The sequence below is a fragment of the Littorina saxatilis genome, linkage group LG9 (genome assembly GCF_037325665.1).
Source record: "Littorina saxatilis isolate snail1 linkage group LG9, US_GU_Lsax_2.0, whole genome shotgun sequence".
NCBI classification, from domain to species: Eukaryota; Metazoa; Mollusca; class Gastropoda; order Littorinimorpha; family Littorinidae; genus Littorina; species Littorina saxatilis.
The window spans coordinates 24,552,008-24,572,045 of record NC_090253.1 but is presented as its reverse complement, the minus strand read 5'-3'; the positions used below and the strand labels follow the sequence as shown (position 1 = coordinate 24,572,045).

Below are 20,038 nucleotides of genomic sequence, written 5' to 3'. Positions count from 1 at the left end.
ATGTTTTTACTGAACATGATCGATTTGCTGTTTAAGTCTGCCCTTTGAAATGAATGAGTTGGGTTCATGTACCTTGAATATACTGTTTCCTTCTTCAATCACTTGAAAGGTACTGTCAGTCCTGTCAAAACCATCTTTGTCACCAACAACAGATCAGTTCAAGTTTTAACATGGAATAAGAGCAACCTTTCACTTACACACACATATATATATAGAGAGAGAATACTACATCATCCTGGCTTGCTGTGTCGTACCAGATTTACACGTACACTTGTCACAAAAAGTCAAGGAACAACTGACATATTCACATGGAAAAACCAAACAGCAATATCTTCATAACCCGAAAAACGAAATCAACCAAACTTGGCTAATGCACTGACAACTCGCAAATTGTCTAGACAGCATCATTGGCCGCATGTGATGCACGGACGCGGTGCTAGGCAGGCGGAAAGTGCAGGCCCTCCACGTCAAAAATGCGCCTAAATTCACTGGCTCAGCAGAATGAACATTGGTACTGAACATCGGAACTGATCATGGCACGTGCTAGGCGGACGTCTGGGCTGTGAAACTCACCGCACTGAAAGCCTTTATAAGCCAGCGTTTCACAGCTATGGTCCATTCCAACACCATGGTCCAGAGACGATCGCTGCCAGATGTCGACAAAGGACGAGCCCTTGCCTGGCTTCAGCGCGGCGCCACCTACCGAGCTGTTGCCCACCGACTTGGGGTGTCTCCATCGGTTGTCTGGAGGCTACAAGAACGCTGGAGAGCGACTGGACGGGTCCAGGACAGGCCAAGATCTGGGAGACCAAAAAAGACTGATGCAAGGGCTGATCGTTACATCGTCCGCCAGGCTCTGACGTCACGCACCATCACTGCAGAGCGCATCAGGGGGCAGCTAAGGGTGGCTACCAACATTCAAGTCAGCACGCAGACCATCAGGAACCGTCTCCACAACGTGCGGCTCCGTTCCAGAGTACCAGCCAAGAAGCCCAAGCTGACTCCAGTCCACAAACGAGCCCGCCGAGACTGGTCTGCTCGTCATTCGAGATGGACACGTCATCAATGGGCCACTGTTCTCTTCAGCGACGAAAGCAGGTTTAATCTGATGCATCCGGACAAGCGGCTGTCCGTATGGCGACGAGAAGGCGAACGGTTTAACCAGGACTGTGTCCAGGAGATCCTCGCGTATGGTGGAGGCTCCGTGATGGTATGGGGAGGCTTCTCTGCCAACCATAAGACCCCCCTGTACCACATCCAGGGGAATCTGACCGGGGCACGCTACAGGGACGAGATCCTGGGTCCGATTGTCATCCCTTTCCTGCAACAGCTGGGACCCCAGGCCACTTTGCAGGACGACAACGCCACACCGCATCGCGCCAGGGTGGTTGGGGCCTTCCTGCAGCAGCAGGGAGTTCACAGAATGGAATGGCCAGCCTGCAGCCCAGACTTAAACCCAATCGAAAATGTCTGGGATCATCTTGACAGGCAGCTGCGAGACAATCACCCTCCCCCAAACACCCTTCAGGACCTGCTGGCATACCTCCAACATGAATGGCAAAACCTGGACCAGCAGCTCCTCAGAAGACATGTGCAGTCCATGCGTCGACGCTGCAACGAATGCTTGGCCCGGCGGGGTGCCCATACCCATTACTGACATTGTTTTGTTGACATGAGACAGTTGTGACTTTTGAAATTCAACACGCTTGCAGTGAACTGAGTTTAACTCATCATTCCGTTATTGGATACCAATGAAATTTGCCACATTCAATGTGTGGCCCAGAAGGTGTACTTTGGTGTAAACGATTAATAAATTGGTGAAATCGTTTCGGAGATATGACTTTTTGAATTTTTGTTCCTTGACTTTTTGTGACTAGTGTATGTAGGATAAAAACAGATCAACAACCGGAATGCTCTCTTTTGGGTGTGGGAATATATTGTGAAACTGGTTCTACAGATCTTAAATCACCAGTGTCAGTTAACAGAAAATTAATTCAGCAAAAAAACAAAAAAACAAAAAAAGCCACTCTGCACAAACGTAACAGCAGTCAGACAGATGAGTTTTGCAATGAGTTCAAGTGGAGGAATGGTCTTATCGAATCCAAAAGTTTGAACGGAGCTTCTTCTTCGTTCATGGGCCGAAACTCTTGCACGAGTGGGTTTTTACGTGTATGACAGCTTTTACCCCGCCATTCAGGCAGCATACGCCAATTTCGGGGGAAGCATGCTGGGTATTTTCGTGTTTCTATAACCCACCGACCTCTGACATGGATTACAGGATCTTTTCCGTGCGCACTTGGTCTTGTGCTTGCGTGTACACGTCACGAAGGGGGATAAGGCACTAGCAGGTCTGCACATATTAAGTTGACCTGGGAAATCGGAAAAATCTCCACCCTTAACCCACCAGGCAGCCTTGGCCGGGATTTGAACTCACGACCTTCTGATTAGGAGACCGACGTCTTACCTCTGCACCACTTCGCCCGTCTGGACGGAGCTAAGATGGTTGATATGAGGGTTAAAGCGGCAAGGAATGTACAGTGGGACTCCCCTCTCAAGACCTCCACAAATCTGAGAAAGTCAGGTCTTGAAAAGGAGGGAGTCTTACAATGGGGGTACATTATGTTGATGTTAAAAATAGAACATCTGAAAAAATAGGCTCTTGAAAGGGAGGGAGTCCATTTTAAAATGGGGGTAAATTTGTTGATTTTTTTTGGTGTTTTTTTTCGTTCATGGGCTGAAACTCCCACGGCTTTTACGTGTATGACCGTTTTTACCCCGCAATTTAGGCAGCCATACGCCGCTTTCAGAGGAAGCATGCTGGGCATTTTCGTGTTTCTATAACCCACCGAACTCGGACATGGATTACAGGATCTTTTTCGTGCGCACTTGGTCTTGTGCTTGCGTGTACACACAGGGGGTGTTCGGACACCGAGGAGAGTCTGCACACAAAGTTGACTCTGAGAAATAAATCTCTTGCCGAACGTGGGGACGAACTCACGCTGACAGCGGCCAACTGGATACAAATCCAGCGCACTACCGACTGAGCTACATCCCCGCCCTGTAAAATTTGTTGATGTTATAAATAGAAAATCTGAGAAAACAGGGTCTTGAAAGGGAGGGAGTCTTAAATCGGGGGGGTCTTAAATCGGGGGGTCTTAAATCGGGGAGGTCTTAAATCGGGGGGGGGTTCCATTGTATATAGGTATCTTATTTAAAGATAAGAAAGTGCAAACAAGCAGACTTCATTCATGATGCCAATCAAGTTTTATTCACAAATAAATATATGACACATTCGCTCTGAACACAGCCTCATAGTTGTGTGAATAAAGCAGGCAAAACAAGTGTTCAATGTCACGTTTGGTTTTCAATGAGCTTTCGATATTCAACATGCAAAATCCTCCATTTAACTAATTTTGTTCTTGATGCAATTTAACAGCAATGCTGTCTTAGAAACACTGAATATTTCTTCAGAAGATTTGTTTGAAAATTTCAGCGGAAAATGGAGAACAGAGATGCTGTATAATCAGTCGTTTTGATGACTGTACATTAAGGTGAAATTATCGCCCCATCATTAACTAACTGAGCCCTAAAGGGAGAATTACATCATGAAAACATTTAGGACTTAAAGAATCATATCAGTATCAGCTGCTCCAATTACTGCATTTCATTAATTATCACACTCTATTATCTAGAATAAACCAAACCCAAAAAGTGACACTAAACAGTTGGTTTTTTCCCAAAGTCACAAAAATAACAAACACAGTATAGCTTTGCCCTACTATTAAAGAACCCATAAATAGCGTGCATACATATCATTCAAAAAGCGATGTCCCAATCTTAAATACATTTGTGTGACTAATTCAATGTGTGTCTACTCAAGACGGCTCTGAATATGCTAAGCAAACAAGGAGGTGTTACCTCTTGATTGTCGAAAAAAAAAAGAGATAAAAACTTCGGAACACACAAACCAAAACAAACAGCCAAAATCTGAGAAATTGGCGTCCAAGGGAGGCAACCAACCAACCAACTTGTTGCAAGTCAATTTACAGCTGTTGTCTCCCTTGTCCCAGTTCTGATTTTTACATTTAGTCAAGTTTTGACTAAATGTTTTAACATAGAGGGGGGAATCGAGACGAGGGTCGTGGTGTATGTATGTGTGTGTGTGTGTGTGCGTGTGTGTGTGTGTGTGTGTCTGTCTGTCTGTCTGTCTGTGTGTATGTGTAGAGCGATTCAGACTAAACTACTGGACCGATCTTTATGAAATTTGACATGAGAGTTCCTGGGTATGATATCCCCGGACGTTTTTTTCTTTTTTTCGATAAATACCTTTGATGACGTCATATCCGGCTTTTTGTAAAAGTTGAGGCGGCACACCCTCATTTTTTCATTAAATTGATTGAAATTTTGGCAAAGCAATCTTCGACGAAGGCCGGGGTTTGGTATTGCATTTCAGCTTGGTGACTTAAAAACTAATGAGTGAGTTTGGTCATTAAAAATCGGAAACTTGTAATTAAAATTATTTTTTTATTAAACGATCCAAAAACAATTTCATCTTATTCTTTGTCATTTTCTGATTCCAAAAACATATACATATGTTATATTTGGATTAAAAACAAGCTCTGAAAATTAAAAATATAAACATTATGATCAAAATTAAATTTCCGAAATCGTTTTAAAAACTATTTCATCTTATTCCTTGTCGGTTCCTGATTCCAAAAACATATAGATATGATATGTTTGGATTAAAAACACGCTCAGAAAGTTAAAACGAAGAGAGGTACAGTAAAGCGTGCTATGAAGCACAGCGCAATCGCTACTGCGCCAAACAGGCTCGTCACTTTCACTGCCTTTTGCACCAGCGGCGGACTACATTCAGTTTCATTCTGTGAGTTCCACAGCTTGACTAAATGTAGTAATTTCGCCTTACGCGACTTGTTTTTTTTTACCTGCAGAGCAACGGTTACGTGATACCAACTTTACCTTAGTAGGGGCTGGTTATAATCTATATGATCTAGAGAGTCTAGCAATAAAATTAGAGACATAATAACTTTGACATGCGTGCCTTAGTTTGGCATTATTTTGTAAATGAATCTTCTGCTCTCATCATGATTATCAATACACATGAAAAAGACACATCAATAAACATGACAAAAATATTCTGTATTTGGAAACTGCCATTGTTTTAGGCCTTTTGAGGCAATGATATACAAGTGCAGTGCCATCATTTACAATCATCAGTAACATAATAAACCTCACAAAATGTCTCAAATATTCACAATTCTTCTTCTTCTAAATCAAATATGTACTGTATCATGCATAATGAATCTTGTAAATTACTGACACACACAAAAAATAGTTTTAAAAAAATTCAACAATATAAATAAAGTAAACAATAATTAGTGTTGCTGATAGGGACACACACTAAGAACAATATTTTGCAATTTGTCTCATTTTTTTCTGAACTACCATAGAAACTTTGTATGAATCAGTCTAGCTTGTAGAAAGATGAGGTGATTATTAAACTTCAGTCATACCTGCATCGCTCAATAGCACAAATAAAATCTCTGACTGTGGAATGTAAGTTAGAGGAATGATTTCATACTCTAATATCGTACATTGTATAAGTAGTAGGTTTGCTTCACTAATTTTTTTTTTGATCTAGGAACTTGTCTAGGTATAAATACATGTAGCAACCACTTTGAAGCCATATTAAACCAGGTGTATGCAAGAATAACTGAGCACACCAAGGAAACATATGAGTACCACAACATTTCTAACAATCTAAGCATCATGCTCTCCATGTCATGTTTGTGTTTTGGAAATCTATACAATTTAATACACCTTACAGTCAGCATAACTGAACATGGAATGAACAGTATTCCAGATATGGCAATATTATTAATATTTTGACAGGGGCGCTTTTTTAAGGACTGTAAATGACATTAAAACCCAAGTAAACAAAATGTAAGCTCTGGTGGTGTTTTCAGTTTAAGAATAAGATGACTGCAATTACGCCTAAACATAATAACTGCAAATTGACACAAAAGAAGAGTTCCTCACATACACTCACTGGTACCATGGTAAAAAGTTTGATGTCTTTACCACGTCCTTGCACATTGGACCCCCTTTTTTCTTTATTTGGTGTTTAACGTCGTTTTCAACCACGAAGGTTATATCGTGACGGGAAAAGGGGGGGAGATGGGATAGAGCCACTTGTCAATTGTTTCTTGATCACGAAAGCACTCATCAAAAATTTGCTCCAGGGGCTTGCAATGTAGTACAATATATTACCTTACTGGGAGAATGCAAGTTTCCAGTACAAAGGACTTAACATTTCTTATACTGCTTGACTAAAATCTTTACAAAAATTGACTATATATTCTATACAAGAAACACTTAACAAGGGTAAAAGGAAAAACAGAATCCGTTAGTCGGCTCTTACGACATGCTGGGGAGCATCGGGTAAATTCTTCCCCCTAACCCGCGGGGGGTAGCATCATTCTAGTTCTACTTGAACACACACAACAAATCATCAGCCTGGCTGCTTTCTGGGCAGTCAGTGACTCTGAAAACTCTGTTGAATCTTCTTCTTCTTCTTCAGCGTTCCAGAATGTTCTGGTTACGTGTGAGCTCGTTTGCCCATTTGGGTTCCCCACACTATACTCTAGTATAGTCAGCTTCACTCCGCTTTCGTTGAGTAGGCATGCTGGGTATTTTCGTGTTTGATCCATAACCCACCGAACTCTGACATGGATTACAGGATCTTTTCCGTGCGCACTTGGTTTTGTGCTTGCGTGTACACACGAAGGGGGTTAAGTCACTATAGCAGGTCTGCACACAAGTTGACCTGGGAGATCGTAAAAAATCTCCACTCTTTACCCACCCGGCGGCAGCGACCGGGATTCGAACTCACGACCTCCCGATTAGGAGGCCGACGTCTTACCACCACGCCACTGCGCCCGTCTGTTGAATAAATTTTGCATGTTAACACAGTGTGCTGTCTGTCGAGTTGCAAATTAATTCAACCAAAAATTCTCACTCCACACAGAAAGCAGCTCGGCTGTTGATTGTTGGTACATGTCCAAGTGGAACTCCTGGCTGCTCTTACTCCACACCCAAGTCTGGGCAGATCTGTGGTGGTTGACATGATAGGTAAGGTTACAGGCGAAGCATAATATTTTTAAATTCCAGGGACACCACAATACCACTACTGCCGTGTGCGTGCTAAACAAATACTGCACTATTAGACAACTGGTGCGTTAATTCAAGCAAAAAGAAGAATGACACAGTGAGCTACAATAGCAGTAGGCAAAGTGACTTAGACATAATCTCCCACACATTAAACATACTGAAATACGCAAAATACTGTAGCACATTCAATTTCTACATGAAGGTTTAAATTATCATAACTGACAACCATGAGCAAGCATACTAACACATGTATGTGTGCCCAAAAATGCATGCATGCACACAAACACACTCACACATGCATATAATATACACATACAGACACACACCCACACACACACACACTGCACACATGAATTAGAACAAAATGACATGTTGTACTGTCAGAAGAGCAATTTCACAGGTTTGCAGAATAATGAAAGGGTTGACATGACATGGAACTGTAATGAACATTAATTTTCTACAAACGACAACAAAAATGTGCATTTTTCCCTTTCCCTAACATCAAGTACTAATTCACAAGGCGCCCGCACCATATTTGTTTGCTTTTTTCAACATTCCCACAAAACCATGGTATGGTGAACAAAAAAGATCTGGGGTAAACAATAAGCACATTTTGTTCACACACACACACACACACACACACACACACACACACACACACACACACACACACACACACACACACACACACACACACACACGCTCGCACGCACACACACACACACACACACAAACACACACGGCACACGCACGCACGCACACACGCACACACACACACACGCATGCGCACACACACACACACACACACACACACACACACACGTATGCACGCACGCACATAATTATGCACACACGCACACGCACACACACAAAACACACGTTCACCGCCAAATTTAGATTTGAGCCAGCTGGGCAAGATGCCATTTAAGCATTCTTCTCAGCTCATTCAGTAACTTACGCTGACTTGCTTAGAAGAGATATCTCCAGAATTAACAGAGCCATTGTACAATGTCAACACAATTATAAGCCATCATTTATAGCCACAGCAAGTTCACCCTACAATAACAATAAGGAAAATACACATACCACGTATTGTTCACAGGACTTGTTTCATGCATCCTTTACACAGTCTTAATGTCAATCACTGCTGAGTGATTCAAAAGTCACAGACATTTACCATCAACAAGAGGCTTTACAGGTTTTCCATCCTTCGTTTGGTCCACAACAGAGCTTAATTAAATGACACAGGTTCCATAATATAAATTATCTATATTAACATACATTGTACTCACTTGTATATGCAGTACAGAACACCTGTCCAATCTTCCGTCACATATATATCTTACATCTGAATCCACCAAGAGTGCATCCATTTCCATTCTTTCCTCAACAGTTTCTTGCATGTAAATCCACCATAAGTGAATCCATCAACTGTATCTTACTAGTGTGAATCCACACAAGAGAATCCGTTTCAATTCTTTCGATACCAGTCTATTGCATGTAAATCCACCATAAGTGAATATCCACCAACTGTATCTTACATGTGAATCCACACAAATGAATCCGATTCCATTCCATTCATCAACAGTTTCCACCATGAGTGAATCCACCAGCTGTTAATGTTCGGTGCAACTCCTCAATATCACAATCCTCCTTTGATTATTCTTCCAGCACACCCACTTTTAATTTTTTACAACATCGGAGGCTCAACCAAGCAGTTACTGCTCACTCTGCAAGTGTCATGGTGTTTGCCTCTCTCAGTTCTCATTTTAACCCTTAGGCTGGTTGTCGCGACATATGTTGCGCTACTTTACGTGTACTGTCACCTGGTTGTCACGACATATGTCGCGCTACTGGCTCAGTTTGTTTGGTCGGTTCCGATTGCCTCCCATGGATGCGAAAAGCTATACGACCGTTTTTCTTTATTTTTCTCTCTGTTAATTCACCGGTGGCTTAATGCTCACATGAACCGAAAGTTCAAGCTGGCGCCATCACCAACCTGTGCCTGCGGTCAAGAGGACCAAACAGCGGAACACATCTTACAGCGATGTCCCTTACTAGATGAGGAACGAAAAGAAGTGTGGCCGTCACCAACTCCCTTGCAGACCAAACTATACGGCAGTCGACAGGAGTTGGAGAAAACGACAACATTTATCACCAGTGCTGGACTGATTGTGTAACCTCTGCGAACGCCAAGAAGAAGAAGAAGACCGGTGGCTATGTAACATGTGTCACGGAATTGCACCAGTGTAAGGGTTAAACAAAACTAAGTGTTTCAAAGGACGCGTTATATAGCCTGCTACGTACCCCATCTGATACAAAACTCTGCCACTTCTGTGACTATCTTTTGGGGTTTTATAGATCACCCGGGTCTGCCAAGACAAACCTACAAGGGGTAAAACTGATCTCAACTTCACAAGAATTGGAGCCAATTCCATGCACACACAGTCTCAGATCACACAAGTCCATGATCTGTCTGCCTCTTCTTCTTCTTCTTCTTGTCGATCGCCTTTTTTTTTTACACTTGCTCTGGATATGAAGCTGGCGATCTTCTGCAGAGCCTTCACGTGACCGTACAGCTTGTCTTGGAGGGTCGTCGGCCTGGGCCAAGTCTTGCTCCTCAGTTGGTGGAGGTTCCTTCAATCCTGTAGGATGTGGGCTGCGTCTTGTAACTGCAGTCAGCCTCATTGTGGCAACAATTTGAGCTTCATCCAGCCATGTCACACAAATTCACACAATTTTAATTTTTGTGTGGGTCAATTTCACAGGAATGTGAACTACAATTATCCTCTCACCCCAATTTTCTCTGTCTCTGTTAGTCAACCTCGCCGCAAGTTCAGAACAGTAATGTAGATCTTCTTATACACAACTCAAACATGTTCTGGCCTATTTTGAGAAAAAAAACCCACATCTTTACCTCAGATTTAATTCCTTGTCTTCGTACTTTATCTCCCTCGGTCCACAACATTTAGAATTATTTTCCCCATTGTCTGATGTGACCCAACAGTCATGCTGTTTTGAAACACAGTGGTACCTGTGAGACCCTTTCATTGACAGGACACCTCCCTTGAAAGGACAAATTCTGTCATCCCTTTGTTATCTCTACCAAAGCAAACCTGTCATGAAAGCTATGCCAACGGCAATGCAGGGATAAGCGTGTTCTTTCGTTGCCGGTATCACTGTCTTTCAATGCAATCTCTCATTAGGCAAATTCCAGATATAACTCTGACAGGTTTGTATGGGGTGTGAAAGAGTTAATACTCTTGCTTTAAGTGAGTCAAACTTTCCCACATGACCTTATTGACCAGTATAACTAGCGAGGAGTGTGTCGTAAACGCGTGGACAAGGAGCACGTATAGAAAGCTTGCCTCATTAGAGTATTCACTCTTTCATAACCCATAAAAACCCGATAAGTTATTTCCACATTTCGTACATTCAAGCAATAAATAGACACCCCTCTTGATTCTCACCAACTCCTTCCCACCAACTAACTCACAAGCAACTGCCTACACTATCTAAAACCTATAATTCTGATCCAGCCTCACAACAGCTCAGGAAGCTTGAGTGCAGGGAGCATAGAATCCACACAGTTGACCCAGAAATTGGCACAGGGCGCATGGTACTGGCGACCTCCGTACGCCAGTTTGGGTGTCTCCTCCCCACTGCTGTTCCGCGACGTAGAGTCGACGTCCAGTAAACACACGCCGCACGCTTTCTGCTGAGCGGCCGGGATATCCGTCTTGAGGATGGCGTGGGTGAAGGTCATGGTCGCCTCATCTGGCTGTGAAATAGAAAAGGAGAGAAAAATGTTTGGTGGCAATATACAAGCGAGTGCGTTGTATAGTTTGGAAAAGTTTGAAAATCAGCAGCCTTTCTTCTGTTAGCATTAACGCTTTGATATAAAGTCCCCTCTCCCTTAGTCTCCCATACACACACGCAGATTTTTGTTTTGTTTTGTTTGTTTGCTTAACGCCCAGCCGACCACGAAGGGCCATATCAGGGCGGTGCTGCTTTTGACATATAAAGTGCGCCACACACAAGACAGAAGTGGCAGCAAAGGCTTCGTGTCTCCCCCAGTCACATTATTCTGACACCGGACCAACCAGTCCTAGCACTAACCCCATAATGCCAGACGCCAGGCGGAGCAGCCACTAGATTGCCAATTTTAAAGTCTTAGGTATGACCCGGCCGGGGTTCGAACCCACGACCTCCCGATCACGGGGCGGACGCCTTACCACTAGGCCAACCGTGCCGGTTACACACGCAGATACATACAGAGACAAAGACAGATGGATAGACAGCGACTGCAGCAAGAATTCATCATCAGTGAATGCAGAACTTGGGCTGATGATCTAAAAAATATCTGAGTAAATCAGGTCTAAAAGAAAAAGGAGAGAGGGTAAATTTACATATGTTATGAACAGGATCTTAAAAGGGAGGGAATCTTAAATTGGGTGCATGTGTCTTAAAAAAGAGGAGGGGGTTGACCCACTGTCCATTAACATGAGACCTACCAGCAGAGACGCGCCGACAAGAAAGGCAGTCAGGTTGTTCCAGGCCAGGTCCATCTGCTTCAGGCTCTGTTCTATACTGGCTGAGCTCACAGCTGCACACACATCCAGAAAATACACTGTAGAATGACTTTTAAGTTCAAAACATACCTTTCCTAACCTACGTGGTGGGTTCAAGTGCTAGTCTTTCGGATGAGACGAAAAACCGAGGTCCCTTCGTGTACACTACATTGGGGTTAAAGATCCCACGATTGACAAAAAGGGTCTTTCCTGGCAAAAATGTATAGGCATAGATAAAAATGTCCATCAAATACCCGTTGGACTTGGAATAAAGTAAAAACAATTCCATCTCACACGGCATTAAGTCTCAGGAAACATGAATACACGCATGCAGGAAAAAAAAAAATATGGGTAGCGCCGTATGTATGGCAGCTCGCTTTCCCCGGAGAGAAAGCAGCCCGAATGTCCATGAGGGTAACCTCACTGGACTGTAAATCTTATCCAATCCAATCCAATCCAATCCAATCCAATCCAATCCAAACTGAAAAATGGTCAGGTTTGTATGGGATGTGCAAGAGTGATTATACACTTGTTTTCCTTGAGACAAACTCTCCCACGTGACATTATAAGCCAGTCACTAGCGAGAGGTGTGACTGACTGACTGACTGACTATTAGGGTTTAACTTCCTCTTAGACCAGCTGGTCTATATTGGGACAAGGTATTGGTAATACGCTGAGGATATGGTGTGATACTTTGATTCGAACAAGCCCGCTGTGGCTGTCTTCTTCGACACACCAGCATTGGGTTTGTCTCGTCAAAGTATCGAAATACGATCATGATAATCAGAGACGAGAGATGATGCATGCGTGTCTTCGTGTTTTCCAAGCCCTGAGACTTTCGCTGTGAACGTGGGATCTTTTTCGTGCGCATGTGTGCACACGGGGGTGTTCGGACACCGAAGAGAGTCTGCACAAAGTTGACTCCGAGAAATAAATCTCTCGCCGAACGTGGGGATCGAACCCACGCTGATAGTGACCAACTGGCTACAAAGCCAGCGCGTTACCAACTGAGCTACGTCCCCGCCCCCGGTGTGACTGAAACATGTGGACGCGTTGAAGGAGCACATGTGGAAAGTTTGCCTCAGTAAAAGCAAGAGTATTCACTCTTTCCAGAGTCCGTTTATTCACACCTGCTAGATGCCTCATTCCATGTGTTATCCAAATTGTCACAACAGTAAATGAGGATTAATGACAACACTTGCGACCTTGACAATTATGTGTCAGCTTTCATATTCCTTTCTTCAAACATAACCTGAAACATGGACAGTTCCGGTCAAAACTCTGCACACAGCAAAAAGTGAAAGTACAGTAAATTATACCAGTTCACTGAGCAATTTCATCTGACTTTTCTTACTGGAATAACAAATTACACAAGTAACCATGCATAGAAGAATGAAGGATATTCAGGTTATTAAATAATAATTCTCTCATATTCAATCAATCAATCAATATGAAGCTTATATAGCGCGTATTCCGTGGGTACAGTTCTAAGCGCTTGTCGAAGAGTTGTCAACACAGAACTAACAAAGAAACTAACATCTACAGACGGACACGAACCCTATCACACACTAGCAAACCCTGATAAACATACAACAAACAACTGTTTAACAACAATGTACACATCAATAGCTAGGTCCAAACAAAATAATATTAAACACAAAGAAAACACCTCTCACAGAGCACAGCACAGGAATGTCTTTTGGGGCACAACACATCACGCCGAACATGAAAGTCGCAGCCAGCTACGGGAAGAACCGAGTCTTCAACCTACTCTTGAACGCGTCAAGAGAAAGGCTCTGGCGAAGCTCTAGCGACAGGGAGTTCCAGACGGAGGGGCCCGCGGAGGGGAATGCACGCTGACCAGCAGATGCGAGTTTCGAGCGAGGGATGTGAAGGCGGAGTGGGTCAGCAGCAGAACGAAGGGGACGGTCGGAGGGCTGGGTGTACAGGTCCAGGGAGGATTGAAAGTACTCGGGAGCAGAGTCGTTGAGACACTTGTAGACCAGAGTGGACAGTTTGTAGGAGATTCGGGTGTTGTCATACTAATATCACACTCAGTAAAACATTCTTGTTCTTCTTCTCATTTGTGGAGACTCTGCAGTCATTAGCATTAATAACTGCTCAACTGGCTGTCGACTTACCTGTGGTTGGCAGTGCTGTCATGATGCGACGCACGACGCGGTACACCTCTATCAGCCCTGTGACACAGTAACACATCATGAGGTCAAGGCCAGTTTATACACCGTATCAACAAATTCACACACAGTCATGCAGACACATCTAACTACATGTAAAATATCATCCGATAAAAACATAGCCAAATATGAGCATTAACACTCATGTACCCTGACATAGCTTAATCCCTCCTCAACATTTATAGACAGACACACATAAAGTCACACACAGTTTGTTTTTACTCACTAAATCACATGTCTAATACAGTGTAACACACATGTAACACACAAAATCTGTGTGCATGCACATGTGTGTGTGTGTGTGTGTGTGTGTGTGTGTGTGTGCATGTGTGCGTGCATGCATGTGTGTGCGTGCGTGTGTGCATGCGTGTGTGCGTGCGTGTGTGCATGTGTGTGCGTGTGTGTGTGTGTGAGAGAGATTTATATTATTTACATTTGTAATATTTAGTCAGGTAGCCAGTACAGTAGTCCCTTCCATTTCCGGCCCTTTCGTGGGCGTGAACCTACCCGGAGCGGCCAGCTTTCCCATGACTAATGAGTTTTCCTTCTATAATTGACTCTTAATGGCCGTTAACCTGTCTGACGCGGTCAACGGTCACTGATTTTTGCCCTAAGGTGCCCCTCTTACTCGACAGGAGCGGCCACTTAACGGCCACTTGTCACTTTCGCGGGCGAGCGCCTGTGGTGTGTGTGTGTGTGTGTGTGTGTGTGTGTGTGTGTTGTGTGCACAGACGGCACAGCACGAGCAGACGACATGAATACTTACGCATGCGCAAACTGTAAATACAGACATGCGCATACATGTACATTTACGGCAGTCACTTCCGGATCGATCACAGCTGATGTGAGTTTGAAACACTTGTTTATCTGACACTCAAATACATATATAATAATCCAAACAACACACATAGAAACATACGAAACAATAGCTTAGCCAGGACGATCGAGTTAAACACGCAAATAATTAAGATGTATAAACGAAAGCAAAACTAACAGAGACAATGAATCGGCGGCTCGTGGATGATCGCTTTCTTTTCTTCATGAAAACTTGATCGTGTTTTTGGGGTTTTTTTGGAGGAGGAGGGGGCCTGTAATGAACGGCCACCTGATATTTGCGGTCACCTTTGCAATGACTAATGGGTGACCGGATATGGCAGGTACTACTGTATACATTTATTTTAGTTTCAGAGTTTTGAGTTCACTGACCCAAGATGTAGTCTGATCCGTGCGGAGACTTGAGGACCTCGTTACAGACGGAGGAACTGCTGATGGTGTTGAAGACGTTGTTGGCGTTGTTCATGTGACGACAGCTGCTGGCCAGGCACCGCTCCCACTCGTATGCGTAGCGCTCGCTTCCCTGGTAAACGCCATAGAGCAACATTTTAATGGGGACATGACCTCATGCAGTTATGATGGATAATAAAAGCTAAATAGCACATAGGATGTATGGATGAGAAACCATGAGGATTTTTTGTGCATATATATATGCCACACACAAAAGGAATTATAGGGAGGAATTTAGTCAATTAATCCACATTTAGCATTTCACTATTATAGCCATAAGCGTCAATAGATGACGAATATTCGCTGAACATCAGCTCTTTCAATCAAGAATTAGTCCCAACAGCTTCAATTGGATGGGAGCAGAAAGTGGATCTTTTGCATCAGTTTCATGAAGGCCAGGATTAAAAGTATGTTAAGTTTAAGGAAAGAGTGGCACCTTTTTCTCAAACTTTTTCCTGGAAACGATTTCTGAACATATCAATTTCAACAAACAAAACCTACAAGGAAAAAAAGCTGATTTCAATTAGCTGCAAATTCTTGCTTGCAAGCCTGCATATTTAAGCGTACAACATAACAATTCACCTTGCAGTGTGCATGCACCGCACACCCACACACACAAACACACACACTGTGACACACACACACACTGTGACACGTCATGCATGCAGTGCGCAGCTTTCATATGCACACACACACTCCCACACACTCCCACATACACACACACACACACAAACATTATACAGGATACTCAGTCACACACACACATACTCCCACTCACACTCTCACACACACACACACACACACACACACACACACACACACACACACACACACACACACACAAACTCACAAACATTATACACACACACAAACACACATCCCTCCCCACCCCCCAGACACCCCTGAACCAGACCACCCTACCCCAAATCCCAACACAAAATACAACTCAACACTCACCTCCATCTGTCCACACAAAGACAAAGCAAAACCCACGAACACCTACCTCCGAGACCTGTCCATCCAAGTTGTACCTGTCGCCCAGTATAGGTGCCGATCCCACCTGAATCACACCTGTAGGGGGGTGACCGCTATTCCCTCCCACACCTGCACGTGACATACCCAGCTTTTCCTTTAGCGCTGCTTTCCACGCCATCATAGGCTAGTGTATGTGACTCTATATTACCGAATGTCCTTCATGTCACAAGTCAATCCACTGCAGCCGCTTCAGTTAGTGGATATAAACACCCTGAAGTATAGCGCAGATTGATTTTGTTGTCACACAGTCTTCACCTAAAGAAGTTGATTACTACAGCTTTATCTGACTTGTACCAGGAAGGACTATTTTTTAGCACAGGTGTCGAGAGATCTGATATGCTATTTTTAGCTACTGCTGACTGTCCCTTGCTTGTTCACAGATGATGAAAAGTGAATTCCATTCCTTTCGGGCGTGATAGTATCAGACTGATCATTCACTCAGGTCTGTGTTTGCTGCCACCATAAAGTGACTGACATGCTGACTTAAATGACAGCAGCAGCAGGCTGAAATATTTCTCAAATGTTTGACTGAAGAGCTTAACATGTACTGCATAATATACTAATGGTTGGTGTCAGCATTCCTGTTCTCCACTTTCACTGACGTCTTTTTTCTGGTCCTGTATTTATTGAATTGTACAATTACTTTATGAGACTGCTTTTCTCCTTCACTCTTTTTCAATGCAGCTCACATCGCATTCATGCAGGATTTGTTTACGCAGTCAAAACTGAGAGACACTTCATTTCATCAACAGCTATGATTAGAGCACAGTCTGAGTATTGAAAAATTGACAAAGCAATGATTGACCTCACAGTTACAATTACAGTCGTAATTCACAGCTATCAAAAAAATGACAATGCAATTATTTCCTCTGCAGTCGCAATTAGTTTACAATACATTCAAACAATGACTTTAATCAATGATTTAACTTTAAGTGCTTCCTTATTAACCTTTTACAAGCTAATTTAAAGACATCCTGTTTTCAGGATCTTCAAAGATCGTTAAAATAATTCTCAATATCACTGCGTTCTGAGTGCTTCCTCAAATACAATCTCCATTAATTCTACATGTTTTGACACTTAAAACAACAGTGAAAGATGATCCACTAATTCTCCATGTTTTGAATCTGAATAACAGTGAAAAATCTTCACTATTTCTTCACATTTTGACACTGAACAACAGTGAAAAATCTCCACTAATTCTCCACGTTTTGAATCTGAATAACAGTGAAAAATCTTCACTATTTCTTCACATTTTGACACTGAACAACAGTGAAAAGTCTCCACTAATTCTCCACGTTTTGAATCTGAATAACAGTGAAAGATCTTCACTATTTCTTCATATTTTGACACTGAACAACAGTGAAAAGTCTCCACTAATTCTCCACGTTTTGAATCTGAATAACAGTGAAAAATCTTCACTATTTCTTCACATTTTGACACTGAACAACAGTGAAAAATCTCCACTAATTCTCCACGTTTTGACACTGAACAACAGTGAAAAATCTCCACTAATTCTCCACGTTTTGACACTGAACAACAGTGAAAAGTCTCCACTAATTCTCCACGTTTTGAATCTGAATAACAGTGAAAGATCTTCACTATTTCTTCATATTTTGACACTGAACAACAGTGAAAAATCTCCACTAATTCTCCACGTTTTGAATCTGAATAACAGTGAAAGATCTTCACTATTTCTTCATATTTTGACACTGAACAACAGTGAAAAGTCTCCACTAATTCTCCACGTTTTGAATCTGAATAACAGTGAAAGATCTTCACTATTTCTTCATATTTTGACACTGAATAACAGTGAAAAGTCTCCACTAATTCTCCACGTTTTCTGCACCTTAACAGTGAAGACAGTCACTGCTGAAATTGTGTACACAAACCGAAAGATTTAAAAACTGTTCAACACACACTGCCTAAACTCCAAAAGCGAAACCATTTTTGCTACTCTGTAATTCAGTTAATGTTTCTATTTCCTTCAAAAGCCTGCATGTTTTTAATTCACAGTTTCAGGCAGCCTGTCACACTGAAAAGCTGTGACTTTCTACACAGTTCAAGGATAGGTCACTGATCCTTTGTAAGCTGTCAAGAATGTATGGTGGGGATTTTCACATGTTTTGACATAATTCCGCCTAAACCTTCACACATTCTTTCCTGTACATGCAAAGCGTCAGTTAAGCTAGGTTATGGGTTTAGACCAGCGTGGTTGTGAAGGTCATAGGCTTAACAACACTTCATAGCTCCTTATCAGTGTTCTCCTTACACAGTTACACATCCGATCTTCTCTGTGTGTCATAGACTGTCACTTCACTCTGCTATATTATATATAGACACTGAAAAGGTTTTCTTTCAGCTGCAGCACTTGCTCAAACCTAGATATGCTTTAGAACTGTCAATATACATGTACTCTACACTGAACAGATCGATTTTCCTTGAACTGCAGAACTTTGGACAAACCTATGGATAAGGTTGTAGGACTGATGAACTGTAGCACATTGGATGAACCTAAATAGGTTTTAGGACTCTTAACTGTGTGATTTTCTGCAGTGCAGTCAGCTCAAGTAACATATTTACCCACAAAACCGACTTATAATACACATCTGTGATCATTATGGACTGTATCCACAGAGAACACTAGCTGCAGCTTTAATCCCTGCCTAATAATTAAAGGCACAATTCTTCTCATGCAAGCGATCATGTTCATCATTTACAGATTCATTCAGGCGTTTACATGGGATAAGAGCATGTTTCAGTTTAAACTCTGCAGACTACAGTGGAAACCCCATTATTATTATTATTATTATGGGGAGCTTATATAGCGCAAACCACAACTGTGCTCTCCGCGCTTTACATATTAATTTCTGCCGTTTGAAATGGAATTTTTTTGCAGACAGACAGACAAACAGACATTTTTTACACACAATATATAACCCATTCACATCGACCAGCAAACTTCAAGCCTATTAGGCGAACATTCACTTTTCACGGCCTATTATTCCAAGTCAAACGGGTATTTGGTGGACATTTTTATCTATGCCTATACAATTTTGCCAGGAAAGACCTTTTTGTCAATCGTGGGATCTTTAACGTGCACACCCCAATGTAGTGTACACGAAGGGACCTCGGTTTTTCGTCTCATCCGAAAGACTAGCACTTGAACCCACCACCTAGGTTAGGAAAGGGGGGAGAAAATTGCGGCCTGACCCAGGGTCGAACACGCAACCTCTCGCTTCCGAGCGCAAGTGCGTTACCACTCGGCCACCCAGTCCATAAGAACCCCTCCCCCCAATTTCCTAATTCAAGACTTCCTCCATTTCAAGACCATAGTTTTTTTCAGATTTTCTGTTCACATCCTCTGTAAATTTACCCCCATTTCAAGACTCCCTCCATTTTAAGACTCCCTCCATTTTAAGACTCCCTCCATTTTAAGATCTGATTTTCTCAGATTTGTGTGGGTCTTACTAGGGGGGTCCCACTGTACTTCAATGCCTGTTTCCTCAGTGCAAAGAGGGATCATGATCAACTTTCTGTTGTTGAAATGATTAGCTTGCATTTATAATATAAGTCACCTAGTATGTCAATGACTCAATTTGTTAAAATTAATTTACACAAAAAATGCCCACTTTGCACAGAATGCAAACCTGCTATTGAATTTTGGTATTTGTGCAAGTGAGAGGATGCTCCTATACCATGTAACAGCCTGGACAGATCTCACGGCGAACATGACCGCGTATTTATACATTTACATGGGAAGAA

General features: G+C 42.6%; 1 protein-coding gene across 3 annotated transcripts in view; it reads right to left on the bottom strand.

Annotated features, from left to right (window-relative positions):
- Positions 1–3,245: 3,245 nt before the first annotated feature.
- LOC138975681 (synergin gamma-like) overlaps positions 3,246–20,038 on the bottom strand; it is a 36,471-nt gene continuing 19,678 nt past the window's right edge. For all 3 annotated transcript variants that reach the window (XM_070348415.1, XM_070348416.1, XM_070348417.1), the window contains 5 exons: positions 16,245–16,345; positions 15,164–15,314; positions 13,904–13,960; positions 11,706–11,797; positions 3,246–10,972 (listed from right to left, as the gene is read on the bottom strand). In XM_070348415.1, coding sequence (XP_070204516.1) covers positions 10,733–10,972; positions 11,706–11,797; positions 13,904–13,960; positions 15,164–15,314; positions 16,245–16,345 — 641 coding nt within the window. In that variant the 3' untranslated portion in view covers positions 3,246–10,732. The remainder of the gene's footprint in view (positions 10,973–11,705; positions 11,798–13,903; positions 13,961–15,163; positions 15,315–16,244; positions 16,346–20,038) is intronic.